The sequence below is a fragment of the Colobus angolensis genome, unplaced genomic scaffold (genome assembly GCF_000951035.1).
Source record: "Colobus angolensis palliatus isolate OR3802 unplaced genomic scaffold, Cang.pa_1.0 Scaffold31, whole genome shotgun sequence".
NCBI classification, from domain to species: Eukaryota; Metazoa; Chordata; class Mammalia; order Primates; family Cercopithecidae; genus Colobus; species Colobus angolensis.
The window spans coordinates 2309158-2323290 of NW_012116377.1; the positions used below are offsets into that span (position 1 = coordinate 2309158).

Below are 14133 nucleotides of genomic sequence, written 5' to 3' on the forward strand. Positions count from 1 at the left end.
CAGGCAGTGGTGTGTGGGTGCCTGCAGTCCTGAGGAGCTGGGACTGTTTCCCGAACAATGCCTTTCCACCACACACGGTGGTTGTGAGGGCCAGCTGAGGTAAAACCTTTAGGAGGACCACTCAAGCCCAGGAGTCCAGCCTGGGCAACACAGTAAGAGCCCGTCTTAAAAAAAAAAAAATCTGAAAGAAAATATAGAGCCAAATCTTTAGATAAATGCTTTATTTTTTTCTCAAAATGTTATAAAAGTTATTTCTCCTTAGTACAGAGAGCTTTATACATTTTATCTAGTAATGAACAGAATCTAGTTTAACACTGATCTATTGTACTAACATTTCCTTAATTTTCAATTCGTATTTTTCCTTTTCTTTCCTGATTTTAGCTCTTTTTGTAGGCTTCTGCCACTGCAAATGTTACTTGGAAAACTAGATCCCAGCAATTCCATAATCTGAGATGACCTGTATTTCTCTGCTCTCTCCCTTACTGCAAAGAGGCAGCAAGGGCAGCATTAGTAAGCCTGACTCAGGGGAAGGTAAGCGGCCTGAAGATAAAGGGTCCTAGGTCCGCAACCGAGGCGAGTGAACTTGTCGGACAGATGAAGACTAACTGGAAGAAAGGATCAGCACGTTCATGGATGCACCACCATCCAGAAATCTCCCGGTGGCTTCCATACATAAACTGATGTTTCCAAAGATGGAAAGAACAGGTCTAGGAGGCAGGAGAGTATCTTCCAGCAAAGTGTTCTGTAGCTCAAAGAGTGAGTGGGCTTTGGTAGCAAAAAGCTTTGAAGACTTCACCCTGGGTGGATCTGACAAGGGCTGGGGCCAGGCGGGACCTACAGCACCTCCTCAGCTTGGCCTCCTCTCCCCTGGCCCTGCCTTGTGCATGCTGCCTCAGTTTGCCTTCTCAGTGAGAAGCCCCCACCACCGGGGGCTGGGCATGCCCAGGGCAGGTGTGGGGCCTGTAGCGGGGCAGCAGCAAGTGGTGGGCGCCCCGGTAGTGGGTGCTCAGCTCACAGCTTCTCAAATGGGAACAGGTGGGAAGCTGCTGCCTTCTTTTCCCTTTTGGTTTTCCTGGGCCCACTCTTCAGCTTCTGCTTTTCTTCATCTTCTCGGTTTTGAGGCCAGGAGGCAGCCAGTATCCTGGCTGCTTCTGCTTGAGAGCTGGTCCCCTCCTCTTCATCAGAAGAGAGTCCACCTCCTGCATCTGTGTGGGGAGCTGCTGCCTCACTCTGGTCAGGTGGCAGTGGTGGGAGGACACAGGCCAGGGTCAGTAATCAGCTACCAGGAAGCCCCATGAAGAGGCAGCAAGTTCTCAGCCTGCCCTAAACTGTGTAACTCTGGGAGGATGAGGGCATGGGGACGGGGCGGGAAGAGAGCCCAGACCCTTCTTACTGAGCCTTCCCTAGCCTGGGGTGCATCGAAGCAGACACCAGAGCACCTGCTATAAGCTGAGTGCTGGGGAACACAAGGATGATGGCCGGGCAGGAAGCTGCCCTCTAGGAGCACACCGCCGCATCTGGGGATGCCTGTGATCCGTGCTTTGCATTTGCTACCTCATTTCTGGACGAAAGCACATGATGTTTTGAACAGGCCAGATGCACAGTTCAGCCCTCGGAGCCCTAAGATCTGAGGCGGCACTCTCTGCCAGCTGGGAAGGCTGGGGAAGGTTTGGATAGAGAAGGTGGCAAGGAGCTGGTCAGAACATAAAACCAGATGAAGGGCTTTTTCTCCACCAGAGGAACTGGAATGAGGAGCATGACAAAAAATGTTTAAAGGCAAACAGGCAGCACAGAGGGTTGGAGAGAGGGAACAAAACATGCCAGAGCAGTTTCTGCTGTGTCTGACACAGCACTGACTACACCATGTAACTGGGCCTAGGGTCCGTCTGCCTCAGGAAGGGGCCCCCTTGAGGGCTGCATGTCAGATTCACACCTGTATCCAAGCCTGGCCTGGGACATGGCAGGTGCTGTGAGAGGTACTGGGCAGGCCACTGCAGGCCTGCAGGATGGTCACAGGCACTGGGAACACTGGAAGGCGGAAGGGTGCCCCAAATGCAGGACACTTGGCTCTCCCTATGTGTTCAGCACCAAATCAGACCCATGGCAACGCTCATGCGGACAGTAGAAACGGAGACACTAGGACAGGGCTTGGGGCAGAAGAGCCAGCTGAGGCCTCACTCCAGGGACACCTCTCCCAACAAGGTAAAAACAAGGGGCCTTGGAGACAGAGGACGGAGGTGTCCTAACACAAAGCTATCCCTGACTTGATGCTGGGGCAGAATCTGGGCCAGGCCTTTCTGAGCTGCATCTCTAGGAAACTGACCCTGGGCTTGTCTTCTCTGCAAAGAACCTGCACTGACCTTGGGCCCGTAGCGACGCTTCAGCCTCTCCCTGATGAGCAGACCTTTGGCCAGCAGCTTCCAGTTCCCTACAGCCCGCTTCTCCCTTTTCTGCAGGCAAAAATGAAGTGGGAGAAAAGTCTTAAGCACTGACGTTTTCAGGAAAAATATTAAGATGGAAACTGTAAATATAAAGACAGATAGATATATACACGATTTCAAGTTAAGATACAGCCTCTCCTTAACCAAGTCTCACTTCCAAAAAATTGATCTGATTTACAAAGTGGTGGACTATACCTGAAAGCCACAAAAACAGAAAACTTTTTCATCGTTACTGACTCCAAAATCTTTAGTGGGTGAGGTCTTCCAGAACCTGGACACAGGCGATTCAAGACAGAGGCAGGTGTGGGCAGCAGGGGCAGTAGATCCCAGAGCCCAGACCCAGGCTCCTCAGGGACAGTGACAGTGAGTCTGTGGGGTGGGCAGGAGCCTGCTGTATTCAGTGCTCACTCCCTCGGGTGCCTGCCATGATGTCAGAGAGGGTTGGGAAGGGCCTGGGAACACACGGATGCGGCCTGGGGAGGGAAGAAGCCACTCGCTGAGCGTCGCTTCCCGCTTCTGCTGTCCGAGTTCTGCCTACGTGCTTACCTCCTTCTCCTTCTTTTCAATGACTGCCTGCTCATTTTCCCAGGCAGTCAGGAGCACGTCTTTGAATTCCTCACAGACGATGTATCCGTCAGTCCTGTGGGGACACAACGCGACGTCAACCCTTGAGCCTGCTGCCTGCTCTGCCTCTCCTCCCTCCCTGGTTTGCAGAAGACAGTGGGCCACATCTGAACACCAAGGGTCCTGAAGGATGTCCTGGGTCAGCCAGTGTCCCACACCCTCCGTGCAGAAGGCGGGCCTGTGGAAAATCCTCCCCAGATTCTGCCTAAGAAAGCTGGAGTGAAAGCCCCTATCCAGCCTTGCCCATCACAGAACAGAGCTCACTAACCAGGCAGCTGCCCAGGAAGGACACTGACTGTTTTTTGCTCACTAGCCTGTGAGTCCCTGAACCTGGGAAGAACATTTTAATCCAGCATTAGGATGCCAGTTTCATTGGCCCTGTTCCCTCTGGAGGCAAGCCAGAATTGGTAAAGCAATGACTTTGCAAATCCAGTGTAACATCCTGAAAACTGGAGCCACCAGGCCTCAATTCCCAGTAGCCCCATGCCAGCTTTCCATCCCCATCTCTGGAGTCACCCCTCCCCATCCCTCTGTTTAGCCTCCATCGAAGGCCCCTCACGCACACGGGATGGGAGTAGCCGCCATGGAAATCAAAGCCAGTGATGGCCTGGACACAGTCGATGTCCAGCTTGCGGGCCACGCGGTGTAGATTGGGCAGGTTCAGCTGGACACAGCCAATAGGCATCATGCTGGGCAGGAAGAGGTACACATTCCCAAACTCGTTCCGGGGCACCTGTGGCAGGTAAGCGCGTCGGGATTTGGCCAGCAGGGGAACCAGGTAGCCTGGTCCTGACCCCTTCTGATGCTGCCCTTACCTTCCCATCCACAGCCACGGGGGGCTGATACTCCTCTGTCTGCCAGTAGCCAAACAGGCCCAGGTCATTTTCCTCCCGCAGCTGGGGTTCAGCAAGTCGGGCTTTCCGAGCACGGTTGGAAAAGCCTTTCACCATCTGCACCAGAGGACACGGCCACAGTTGACAACAAAGGTGTCCAGTTCCTTGGCACCAGGCCCGGCACCATGCTCAGTGCTACATGCCTGGTACCCGGTGAACCCTCACAACACGCCCACCAGCTGGGGTGCTTTTTCTCCCTTTTTTTGAGACGGAGTCTTACTCTGTCACCCAGGCTGGAGTACAGTGGTGCAATCTTGGCTCGCTGCAACCTCTGCCTCCTGGGTTCAAGCAATCCTCCTGCCTCAGCCTCCCAAGTGGCTGGGTGTCTGCCGCCACGCCCGGTTAATTTTTGTATTTTTAGTAGAGACGGGGTTTCACTATGTTTGCCAGGCTGGTCTTGAACTCCTGACCTCAGGTGATCCACCCGCCTCAACCTCCCAAAGGGCTGGGATTACGGGCATGAGCCACTGTGTCCGGCTGCTCCCCTTTTCTTACTACAAGCACTAGCTAACATTTATAGAGCATTCTCTGTCCCAGGCACTATTCTCAGTGCTTCCCCCACCGCCACCCCTGAGATGGAGACTCACTCTGTTGCCCAGGCTGGAGTGCACTGGTGTGATCTCACCTCACTGCAACCTCCACCTCCTGGATTCAAGTGATTCTCATTCCTGTCTCCTGAGTAGCTGGGACTACAGGTACCTGCCACCATGCCCAGCTAATTTTTATATTTTTGGTAGAGATGGGGTGTCACCATGTTGACCTGGCTGGTCTCAAACTTCTGACCTCAAATGATCCACCTGCCTTGGCCTCCCAAAGTGCTGGAATTACAGCATGAACCACCGTGCCCAGCCTATCTTCAGTGCTTTATATGTTATTAACTTATTTAATTTTTTCAACAAACCCACAAGGTAGGTCTTAAGAGCCGATGGCTGGTAAGTGACAAGAACCAGGATTTACAATTCAGGTAACTCTCCATGAGTAGAGCCTATGCCCATTCCAGGGCGTGTGAGGGTCTGCTCACATGTGAGGGTCTGCTCACATGCCCTGGAAAGCACGGACAGTTCAGGACCCCCAGTGTGTTCCCCAACAGCGTGCAGTGGCCAAGGCCAAGATCTTCCCTGGGGAGTGACGTGCTGAGAGGGGCGCAGGACCGGCAAGGACAGAGTCACATAACTCTTAGAGGAGGCAGGCATGGGCATGCAGCTGAGGGCTGGCCCCTGGGCCTGGGCGTACAGACTTCCTCTAGTGCAGGGGCCCACAAGCTTGTTCTGTAAAGGGTCATGCGTGGCCTCCATCACATATTCTTTCTTCTTCTTCTTCTTCTTCTTTTTATTTTCGAGATGGAGTCTCGCTCTGTCACCCAGGCTGGAGCACAGTAGTGCGATCTGAGCTCACTGCAAGCTCCGCCTCCTGGGTTCCCACCATTCTCCTACCCCAGCCTCCCGAGTAGCTGGGACTACAGGCGCCCGCCACCATGCCTGGCTAATTTTTTGTATTTTTAGTAGAGACAGGGTTTTACTGTGTTAGCCAGGGTGGTCTCGATCTCCTGACCTTGTGATCCACCCGCCTCGGCCTCCCAAAGTGCTGGGATTACAGGCGTAAGCCACCACGCCCGGCCTATTCTTCTCATTCTTATAACCCTTTAAAAATGTGAAAAACCATTCCCTAGGTTGGGGGTGGCCTGTGAGCTCTCATGTCCGTTCCTGCCACTGTCTCTGGGCGCACCCTCTCTGTCACCACTTCAGGGACTGAGGGACTCTGAGTTCTGACAACCATCCCTTTCTGAGAAGCCATTCACCCAGCACTGTTCAGTAAACTTCCACTGGGATCTCTTGGAGACCAGGCCATGACCCAGTCATGAAGGAGGGACAGAGCGGGGACAGTCTTTTCTCTTAGGAGCTCAGGCTCCTTCAGGAGAACAGACACAGCTACAACTCAGTGTGAAGAGTACAGGGTGGAACGGGAGGTCAGAGGCAAGCCCTTGCCCAGCTCTGAGGACAGTGGAGGCAAAAAGGCTGCTCAGAACAGGTCCTGCCTGAGCAGAGGCTTAAAGGGGCAAGGAGTTGCCCAAGAGAACAGGGCTGGACCCCAAAGTACACAGAGGTGGGAGAACACTAGGACCTGGGGCCTCTGAAGTCCTCTGGAATGCAGAGGCGATAAGCACCAGAACATCACTTTGCACCATGGGGAGGGTGTGGGACTCAGACTAAAGGCGCTGGCCAGGGTGGGCAAGGATGGGTGGCTGGAATACACAGAAAGAGCCTAGTGACTGACAGGGGAATGGATTCAGGCTGGAATGGAGGCTGTGGCTGTTGCCCAAGCAAAAGATACTGAGGCAGGAGTTGGGGTGGTGGGGATCAGGACAAGGGGTGAATTTGAGAGATTTGGGATTATTCCAGAACTGTGCTACCATGACAGCCACCAGTCACATGTGGCCACTGCACACCTGAAATGTGGCTGGTCTGAACTGAGGTACAGAAAGTCAAAACACAAAGGATTAGAGAGACTTAGGAACAAAATGGATTTAAGTATCTCAACACTTTAAAATATTTCTTACTGCTGAAATAGTATTTTAGATATATCTGGATATATTTTAATGTTAAAATTCCAACTGTTTTTGGTTTTTAATGTAGCTACTAAAAAATTTAAATGTGTGGCTCATGTTACATTTCAACTGGACAGTGCTATGCTGGTTCCAGCATGAAAGACAGGTGAGATGGTGCAGAGAAAATCCTCAGCAGCCCTGCAGGCCCGGGCAAGGGGCATCACACACTCCAGCCTGTTGCTGGCAGTGACTGCGACCAGCACCTGAAGCCCTTCCCACTAAGTGGAGGCCCCTTCACTCCCCACCCAGCTTCCCAGAGTCTTGCAACCCCCAAGGACTCCTGGGGTCTGATGAGAAGTAAATGGTCTCTGTGATCGGCCACTTTACTCTGCTAGTCGTACTGAGCTGTGTGTCCTGTGAATAGTCTCTGTGGGACCTCGTTCGGTTCGTGTTCCTCAAGAGCAACCAGCCTAACAATACCGCAACACAGTGTGAAAGGAGCACTGGCTTCAAGGCAGACCCTGGGATTCTCACCTGGGCTCTGCTCTGCCATTTTTCTAACTGTGGGGACTTGGACAAGTCACTTGCCCTGAGCTTCAGTTTTCTCATCTGTAAAATGGGCATCATAATGCCAATTCCTATGGCTTTTGAGGCAACAGAGAACACACATGCAAAATGCTCGGAGAACTGCCAAACAGAAGGGTAATCTGACTGGACAACGTGCTGCTATAAAGCAGGGCTTTGACCTCCCAGGACCATCCAGTAACTCAATTCCAACCTGTAGAACCTTTGAACTCACAACAGGAGTCTGAGGCCTACTATTTGGCCTAGATTTCTTTTCTGTTTTGGAAGATCAATTTCTTACAAATGTCTTATTAATAAGACAATTTAAATGTTTCTCTCCTCCTCGAATCCTGCTCAAGCTAAGAAAGTGAGACATTTCTGATCAGGATCCTGGGCAGGACTGGGAGGCTCCTCATCATCACTTCTCTGCCCCTGGCTCTCCCACTCAGCTACAGTCCTGCGTCACCACTCCCCGCTGGGACCGCCCAGCTCCAGTTACCTTGTAGGGTACTTCTCCAAGCCTCACCACTCTTGCTTTCTTCAGCCACGTGTCCCTGGAATGCAGAGTGTGCACACAATCCCTGCGGAACCAACACAGGACACAAAGGCAAATTCAGAGGGGCCCTGCAGGCTCCCTCCTCAGGTTCTGCCACCCTGAAGCAGGCCAGGCTCCTAGGGGGCCCAAAGGAGCTGTGCTAGCCAAACAGCCTTGAATGTGGACTGCCTGTCTTTTGGGGGATGTGTCCACTTACAAACCCTAATCTGCATGGAGTTACTCTGCAGCCTTCATGCCTTGCCTCCACCACTCCTCCCCTTCATAGGTTTTCCTCTCCTCTGGTGTCCAGAGCCTGTGAGAGCTCCAGCTGCAGCCTATCAGGATGGGGTAAAGGCCGCTGTGTGCAGGCAGTTACTCACGTTTACTACCACCATCAAGCGAGCACCTGCTGAGGCTCTGATCTGCTGTTAACACCATGTGGGGGGAAGTGTCCAGAGGAGGGGACAGTGAACCCAAAGGAAGGCTGCAGAGAAACCAACTATAATAAGCTAATAAGCTATCACAGAATCAAGACACACGCACATGGAACAGTCAAATGATCCCTGCAGGCAAAGATCCTCTGGCTTCACTCTTCCTCCAGAGCTAAGAGCTCACCAAAGCCGTGCAAGTCTACTTTCCAATGAGGCTCAACCTCTAACTTGCCAAGCCATCTTTAATAAGGCACACCCATCTAGTTAGTTTGCACCCCTTCACTCTGTCTAGGGAGCGGCTCCAGTGGGCAAGGGCACCCCATTTCCTCCTAGTGCAGGTTCAGGCCCTTACCCACAGGGGAATCTGAGGCTGAATTTCAGCACAGCACAACGGATGGAGGTTGAACCTTACCTGTGCCACTTCCTGGCTGGGCCATCTAGACAAGTCACTTTACCTTCCTGAGCCTCAGTACAGACAGTGCCCAACGTCCAATGGTTTGATTCAAGATTTTTCAACTTTATGATGATGCAAAAGCAATATACACTCGGGAGAAACTGTACCTCAAGTACCCATACAAGCATTCTCTTTTTCATTTTCAGTATTCAATAAATTACATGGATATTCAATACTTCATTATAGGCTTTGTGTTAGACAACTGTACCCAACTGGAGGCTAATGTGTTCTCAGCACGTTTAAGGGAGGCTCAGCTAAGCTATGACCCATGCTACATACAACAGGAGTAAACCTTGAGGATTTTATGCTAAGTGAAATAAGCCAGTCACAAAATGGCCATAAATACCGTATGATTCCACCTACATGAGGTCCAGTTAGGGCAGGTTAGATATATTAAATGCATTCTCAACTTAGGATATCCTATTTTCAGCTTCCAACGGGTTTATGGAGATCCAACCTCATCCTAAGTCAAGGAGGACCTGTGTCCTCGCCTATCAACTAGGGACAGTGAGCTTGTCCTTTCTACCACACATGGTTGCTGGGAGGACCAGACATTTCCTGAGTGCCAGAGCAGCGCTTTTGCCAGTAGCATCAACCTGCCAGAGCTCAAAGCTCCACTCATGCTCCCACTAGGGGGCAGAACATCTTTGACTGCCCAGAGGAGTGATTATGTAATGGTGTGGTCTTCAGACAGGAGTGGGTAAAAAAGGGGTCTTAGGGGTTGACAGGCAGCATGTGGACATCTTCCTAAGGAAAACAGCAGGGAAGTGGTCACAGTCCTCTTGGAATAAATGTGAACTTCTAACCTTTTCACACTCGGTAAAATGGCTATTACCAAAACACAGAAAGTAACAAGTGTCAGTGAGGATGTGGAGAAAGTGGAGACCTTGTGGACTGTTGGTGAAAATGTAAAATGGGTACAGCTGCTGTGGAAATGGTAAGGTGGTTCCTAAAAAAATGATGGGAATTACTATCTGGCCTAGTAATTGCACTGCGTATATACAAAAAAAAAAAAACAAAAAAAACCTGAAAGAAGAATCTTGAAAAGTTATCTGCACACCCATGTTCCCAGCAGCATAATTCACAACAGCCAAAAGGTTGAGACAAGCCAAGTGCCCATTGATGGACGAAGGCACAAGCAAAATGTGGTCTGCCCACACGACGGAGTTTCAGCCTAAAATCTAAGGAAGGAAATTCTGACCCATGCTACATACAATATGGATGAACCCTGAGGACATTATGCTAAGGGAAATAAGCCAGTCACAATATGACTATAAATACTGCATGATTCCACCTACATGGGTCCCTATAGTAGGCACACTCAGAGACAGAAAGGAGAATGATGGGTGCAGGGCTGGAGAAGGGGAATGCGGAGTTTTTGACGGGGACAGAGTTTTGGTTTGGAAGAGGAAAAGAAATCTGGAGATGGATGGTGGTGATGGCTGGATGACAGTGTGAATGTGCTTAATGCTGTAGGCTGTATACACTTAAAAAGGTTGAGATGGTAAATTTTATGTTACATATATTTTACCACAATTAAAAAAAATCAATAAATATGCACCTCTAATGCTTCCTTCTATCACTGACATGGTGCCCCTGGACAACGCCAGCATTCTCTTCCCAACAGTCTTTCTCCCAACTACTATACAGATCCACAAGAGGAAGCCTCTATCAGGGCAGCCCAGGCCCCCTGCTGCCTTTGACTGCTGGGTGCTAAAGTCCCAGAACAACAAAGCCCTGCCCCTGCCCAAGGCGGCGTGCCCCCCCCCCCCCCCACCGACATCAAACAAAAAGCTCCAAGACAGGGCAGAGCCCTGAAGAAAGTCTGGTCCAGTATGACTCCCACGGGGGGCTGACAAGGAGGAAGTCATCCCCAGTGGGAGGACTCAAATCACCCACTCTCATGTGGGTTTCCCTATGCTTCCTTTTTCTCTTTTCTGTACCTTCCTGTTTTCTCATTTAAGCACATCTCCTATTTCTTGGTCTTGTACATCCCATGTCTTTTAAAATCACTTATTTTACTTGCTTTTTATTCCCATTTCTCAAAATTCCTATATCTATTATTTTCTTACCTCAAAATTGTATTAACATTTTTCAATTTTAATTTTATATATATTTTATTCATTTTTTTGCTCTTATTCCACTTCTTTTTTAGCTATTTCTTTTTACTGTGGTATAAAATACAGTCACATAAAATACACCATTTTAACCATTTTTAAGTGTGCAGTTCAGTGGCATTAGGTCCATTCACAACATTGTACAACCATTACTACCATCCATTTCTAGAACTTTTACATGCCAAACAGAGCTCTGTACCCATTAAAAATCCACTCTTAACTTCCATAATCAAATCCTTTCTTCCTTCCTTTTGTATGTTTTTAACTTGTATTTGTGGGGTGTGTTTTATATTGCCCTATCTTAAATTTTATTTTTCCTACTTTGTATTTTCTTTTCCTTTGTAACTGTTTTTCCCGTCATTGTTTTAATCCCTGTTTTAATTTTCAAATTTTCTTCTCTCCTACACGTCACACACACACAGCACACGCACACTGGCTTAGCCCGAGAACACTGATAAGTCAGATAAGCTCCCATCAGCACCCTTTGCCCAGGAAGAAGGCTGTTAATCCCACACCACCAGGAAGCCCCTGAGGCCAACCAGGCTGCCTCACGCACCTGGAGTAGACCGCTTCTCCACGACAATACCCAAGGATGGCAGCTGTCTCAGGATAGATGGCCTCATATTTCAGGAGATGCCGCTTCAGGGCATACAGAGGATGGTTCTTATATAAGCCGATGGCAGTGGGCAAAGGTTGGTCCATGTGTTTTGCCTGAAACTGCAAAGGCCAGACAGACAAAGTTGAGCATGTTATTTAGAAGAGGAAATGAAGTTTGAGGGAGATGATCCTTAGACTAAGTTGTTCTGACAACAGATGGTGGATCCAAGGTTTCACGAACACTAATGATTTTTGTAACATCACATCTGTAGCTCCGGCCAGTAAGTCGGTCACAGACGAATCAAAAGCTAAAAGGAATCAAATAAATCCATGGCTTGTGGCAACTTCAAAAAGTTGTCTAACCTATTTGAATGCTTAGATGCCTAACCCAGCCCCAGCAGATCAGCGCCTGCTCTGTTAAAGGTCTGCAAGGAAGAAAAACACACAGTGCTCTTCAGTAAGAAGGTCTTATCTCAAAGGGATAATCCTCTTCTAGAGTGTGAGCTTATCTGCCTGCTCTCACAGGAAATGAGAGCAGTGGTTCTCACCCTGCGACTTTTCTCGTGGTCCACTCTGACAGTGTTCTCTCTGCCCTTCTCTAAGATTGCTCATTGCTCAGTAGGCAGTTCACTGCTTTAAGTCACCCTGTTCACCAGGCTCTCTTAGGCTTGCCCTTGGCATCTCTTCAAAAACCCCAACAGACTAGTAAGGACTGGCAATGTGGAGTTGCTGAGAGTAGGAGAGGACGCTGCATGTTCAGCTTCCACTGAGCTTTAGGTACATTAGTTACAACACCATCTGCATAATTTCCACTTAACCCGTCATTACTAAGTAAAATGAACCAAGAACACCCCTGGAGCAAACACTCAATGTGGGATGCACTGCACTCCTATAGGAAATGATTAATAAATCTGCAAATTACCTATCCTGAGTGATTGGAAATAAACCTGTGACAAATCTGGGCATGTTCCTGTGTAGAAATGGCAAGCTCCACCCAACACCACCACTGCCGTACACACAGGCGGCTCAGGCACTCTTCCTGGTGTAAGTGCTGGTTCTAGGATCAAGTGACATAGCTGTGTTATGTTCTAGAATTCTCTGCCTCCCGGTCTGCCTTCTCAATAGACTGAAGATATTGTCTCATTCCGAGACCACTCTTTCCCAGGAGGTGAGTGTTCTATGTATGAGGGGTGTTTGCACATGCATCTTTACATGCACGCATGATGGGGGAGGGGGGAGAATCTATCCATGGGCTACTCCTTCTTTCACTCAGTCTGAGTTACATTACTTGCATAAATTATTTCAAAGCTCCAAATTTATAACTGGGCAATAACTAAAAGTATACAGGCTCCAAAGCCACACAGACCTGGGCTCAAACACCATGGCAGTTCACCTCTCATCTCCACAACTTTTACCACTAAAATTAAGGCAGCAACTGCCCCAGCTTTATATTGCTGTGACAATTAAATGAGACAACCCACTAAACACACTCAACATAGTGCTGGGCATATATAAGGTGCTCAAAAACAGGAATAATTTTAATAACCTGACTGGGTCTTAGAGCCCCTGGCAGCCAAGGCCTTACCTCCAAGTCTTCTTTCTTCTCCCTGTCCATAAATGGGCTCTGGTATGGTCTCAAGGTCTCTGCCCACCACTCAGCATCAACCCGGCACTTGCGGGTCACTGTCATCCAGGCTGGGTCATACCTCTGTGTAACATCTCGGACCCAGCCGTCACTGTCAATGCCCACCACATAGGTCACAGGCTTGGTGGCATACCTGTAACAGGTCAGAGGCTGGCCCACCACGCCGTGCACACAGTCCACACATATCCACTTTTCCTCCTGCTCACAGAACACCTCTAGCCACTGGTTTACACCAGCTATGCTCCTTTTTTCTGCCTTCTCACCATCGCTGGACATTTTCTTGCCTCTTTTACTGCTCGAAGAGCTTGAGGATGCCGCTGGCAAGCTTGGGTCCTTATGATGGCTCCCACATTGGGTCCTGGAGGCACTCTTGGACCCAGCCTTTGTCCTCTGAGGAGCAGGGGCCTTCCTCTGCTTTGGAGGGCCAGGTTCGGAATCCTCATCAGAGGGATCAGAGGCTTCTCCACTGGAGAGCTCAAAATCAGAGCCACTGCCAGCTTCATCACTCCCACTCTCCTCTTTATAAGACACCCTGGAGACCACCCGCCGCTCCCGGCCATGCGGACGTCGCTGGGTTGCCTTCTCCTGCTTGTCTCCTGGGCCCTGGTCTTCCTCGCTGGAGGAGAGCTTCCTCCGTTTCTTTCTGCCTCCCTTGCTCCTCTTCCCTTTGGCACTTGGCTTACAGGTGCCCTTAGCAAAGGTTTCCTCTTGTTTGGTTCCTTTGCTGGTCTTTGGCTTGGTGCGGTTTTCTAGAACTTGGCTGGAAGTTTCTGAGCAGCCTCCCAAATCCGCAGTCAGTCTCTCCTTGGAAGGTTTCTTTCCCTTAAACAGAGTAAGAAATTTTGCTTTGCTTTCTTTTTTTCCCTCTTTTGCTAATAATATGATAGAAATCCTGTAATCTAATAGGGTTAATTCACGAGCTAGAGAACCAATACATCAAGATGTCCCCAGCTCAGACAGTGATCAACCAGCTATCCCTCAGGGTTGTATGCACGTATGGCTAAAATCTGTAGCATCTTAGATAAGGCCACAGTATAATTATTTTCACCCTAACGCTAAAGAGAAAAGAACATGGGATTTGGAAACAGTCAAACATGGGTTTGAATTCCAGTTCTAACTCTTATTGGTTATGTAAATTATTTAACTTCCGCGTTTCAGTTTCCTCAGCAGTACTACTACCCACCTTGGACATATGCATTTTGCAAACAAATACGTATGAATTTAATACAGTTGTAGTTTTAAGAATATGGATATTATGAAAATCAGTTTCTAGATCATCAGGCTTCA

At 49.3% G+C, this 14133-nt stretch overlaps 1 protein-coding gene across 3 annotated transcripts in view; it reads right to left on the bottom strand.

Annotated features, from left to right (window-relative positions):
* Nucleotides 1-206: 206 nt before the first annotated feature.
* The window catches only part of XPC (xeroderma pigmentosum, complementation group C), a 33399-nt gene continuing 19472 nt past the window's right edge, over nt 207-14133 (bottom strand). For all 3 annotated transcript variants that reach the window (XM_011950668.1, XM_011950670.1, XM_011950669.1), the window contains 8 exons: nt 12787-13668; nt 11161-11321; nt 7567-7648; nt 3881-4015; nt 3629-3798; nt 2988-3081; nt 2361-2450; nt 207-1230 (listed from right to left, as the gene is read on the bottom strand). In XM_011950668.1, coding sequence (XP_011806058.1) covers nt 1012-1230; nt 2361-2450; nt 2988-3081; nt 3629-3798; nt 3881-4015; nt 7567-7648; nt 11161-11321; nt 12787-13668 — 1833 coding nt within the window. In that variant the 3' untranslated portion in view covers nt 207-1011. The remainder of the gene's footprint in view (nt 1231-2360; nt 2451-2987; nt 3082-3628; nt 3799-3880; nt 4016-7566; nt 7649-11160; nt 11322-12786; nt 13669-14133) is intronic.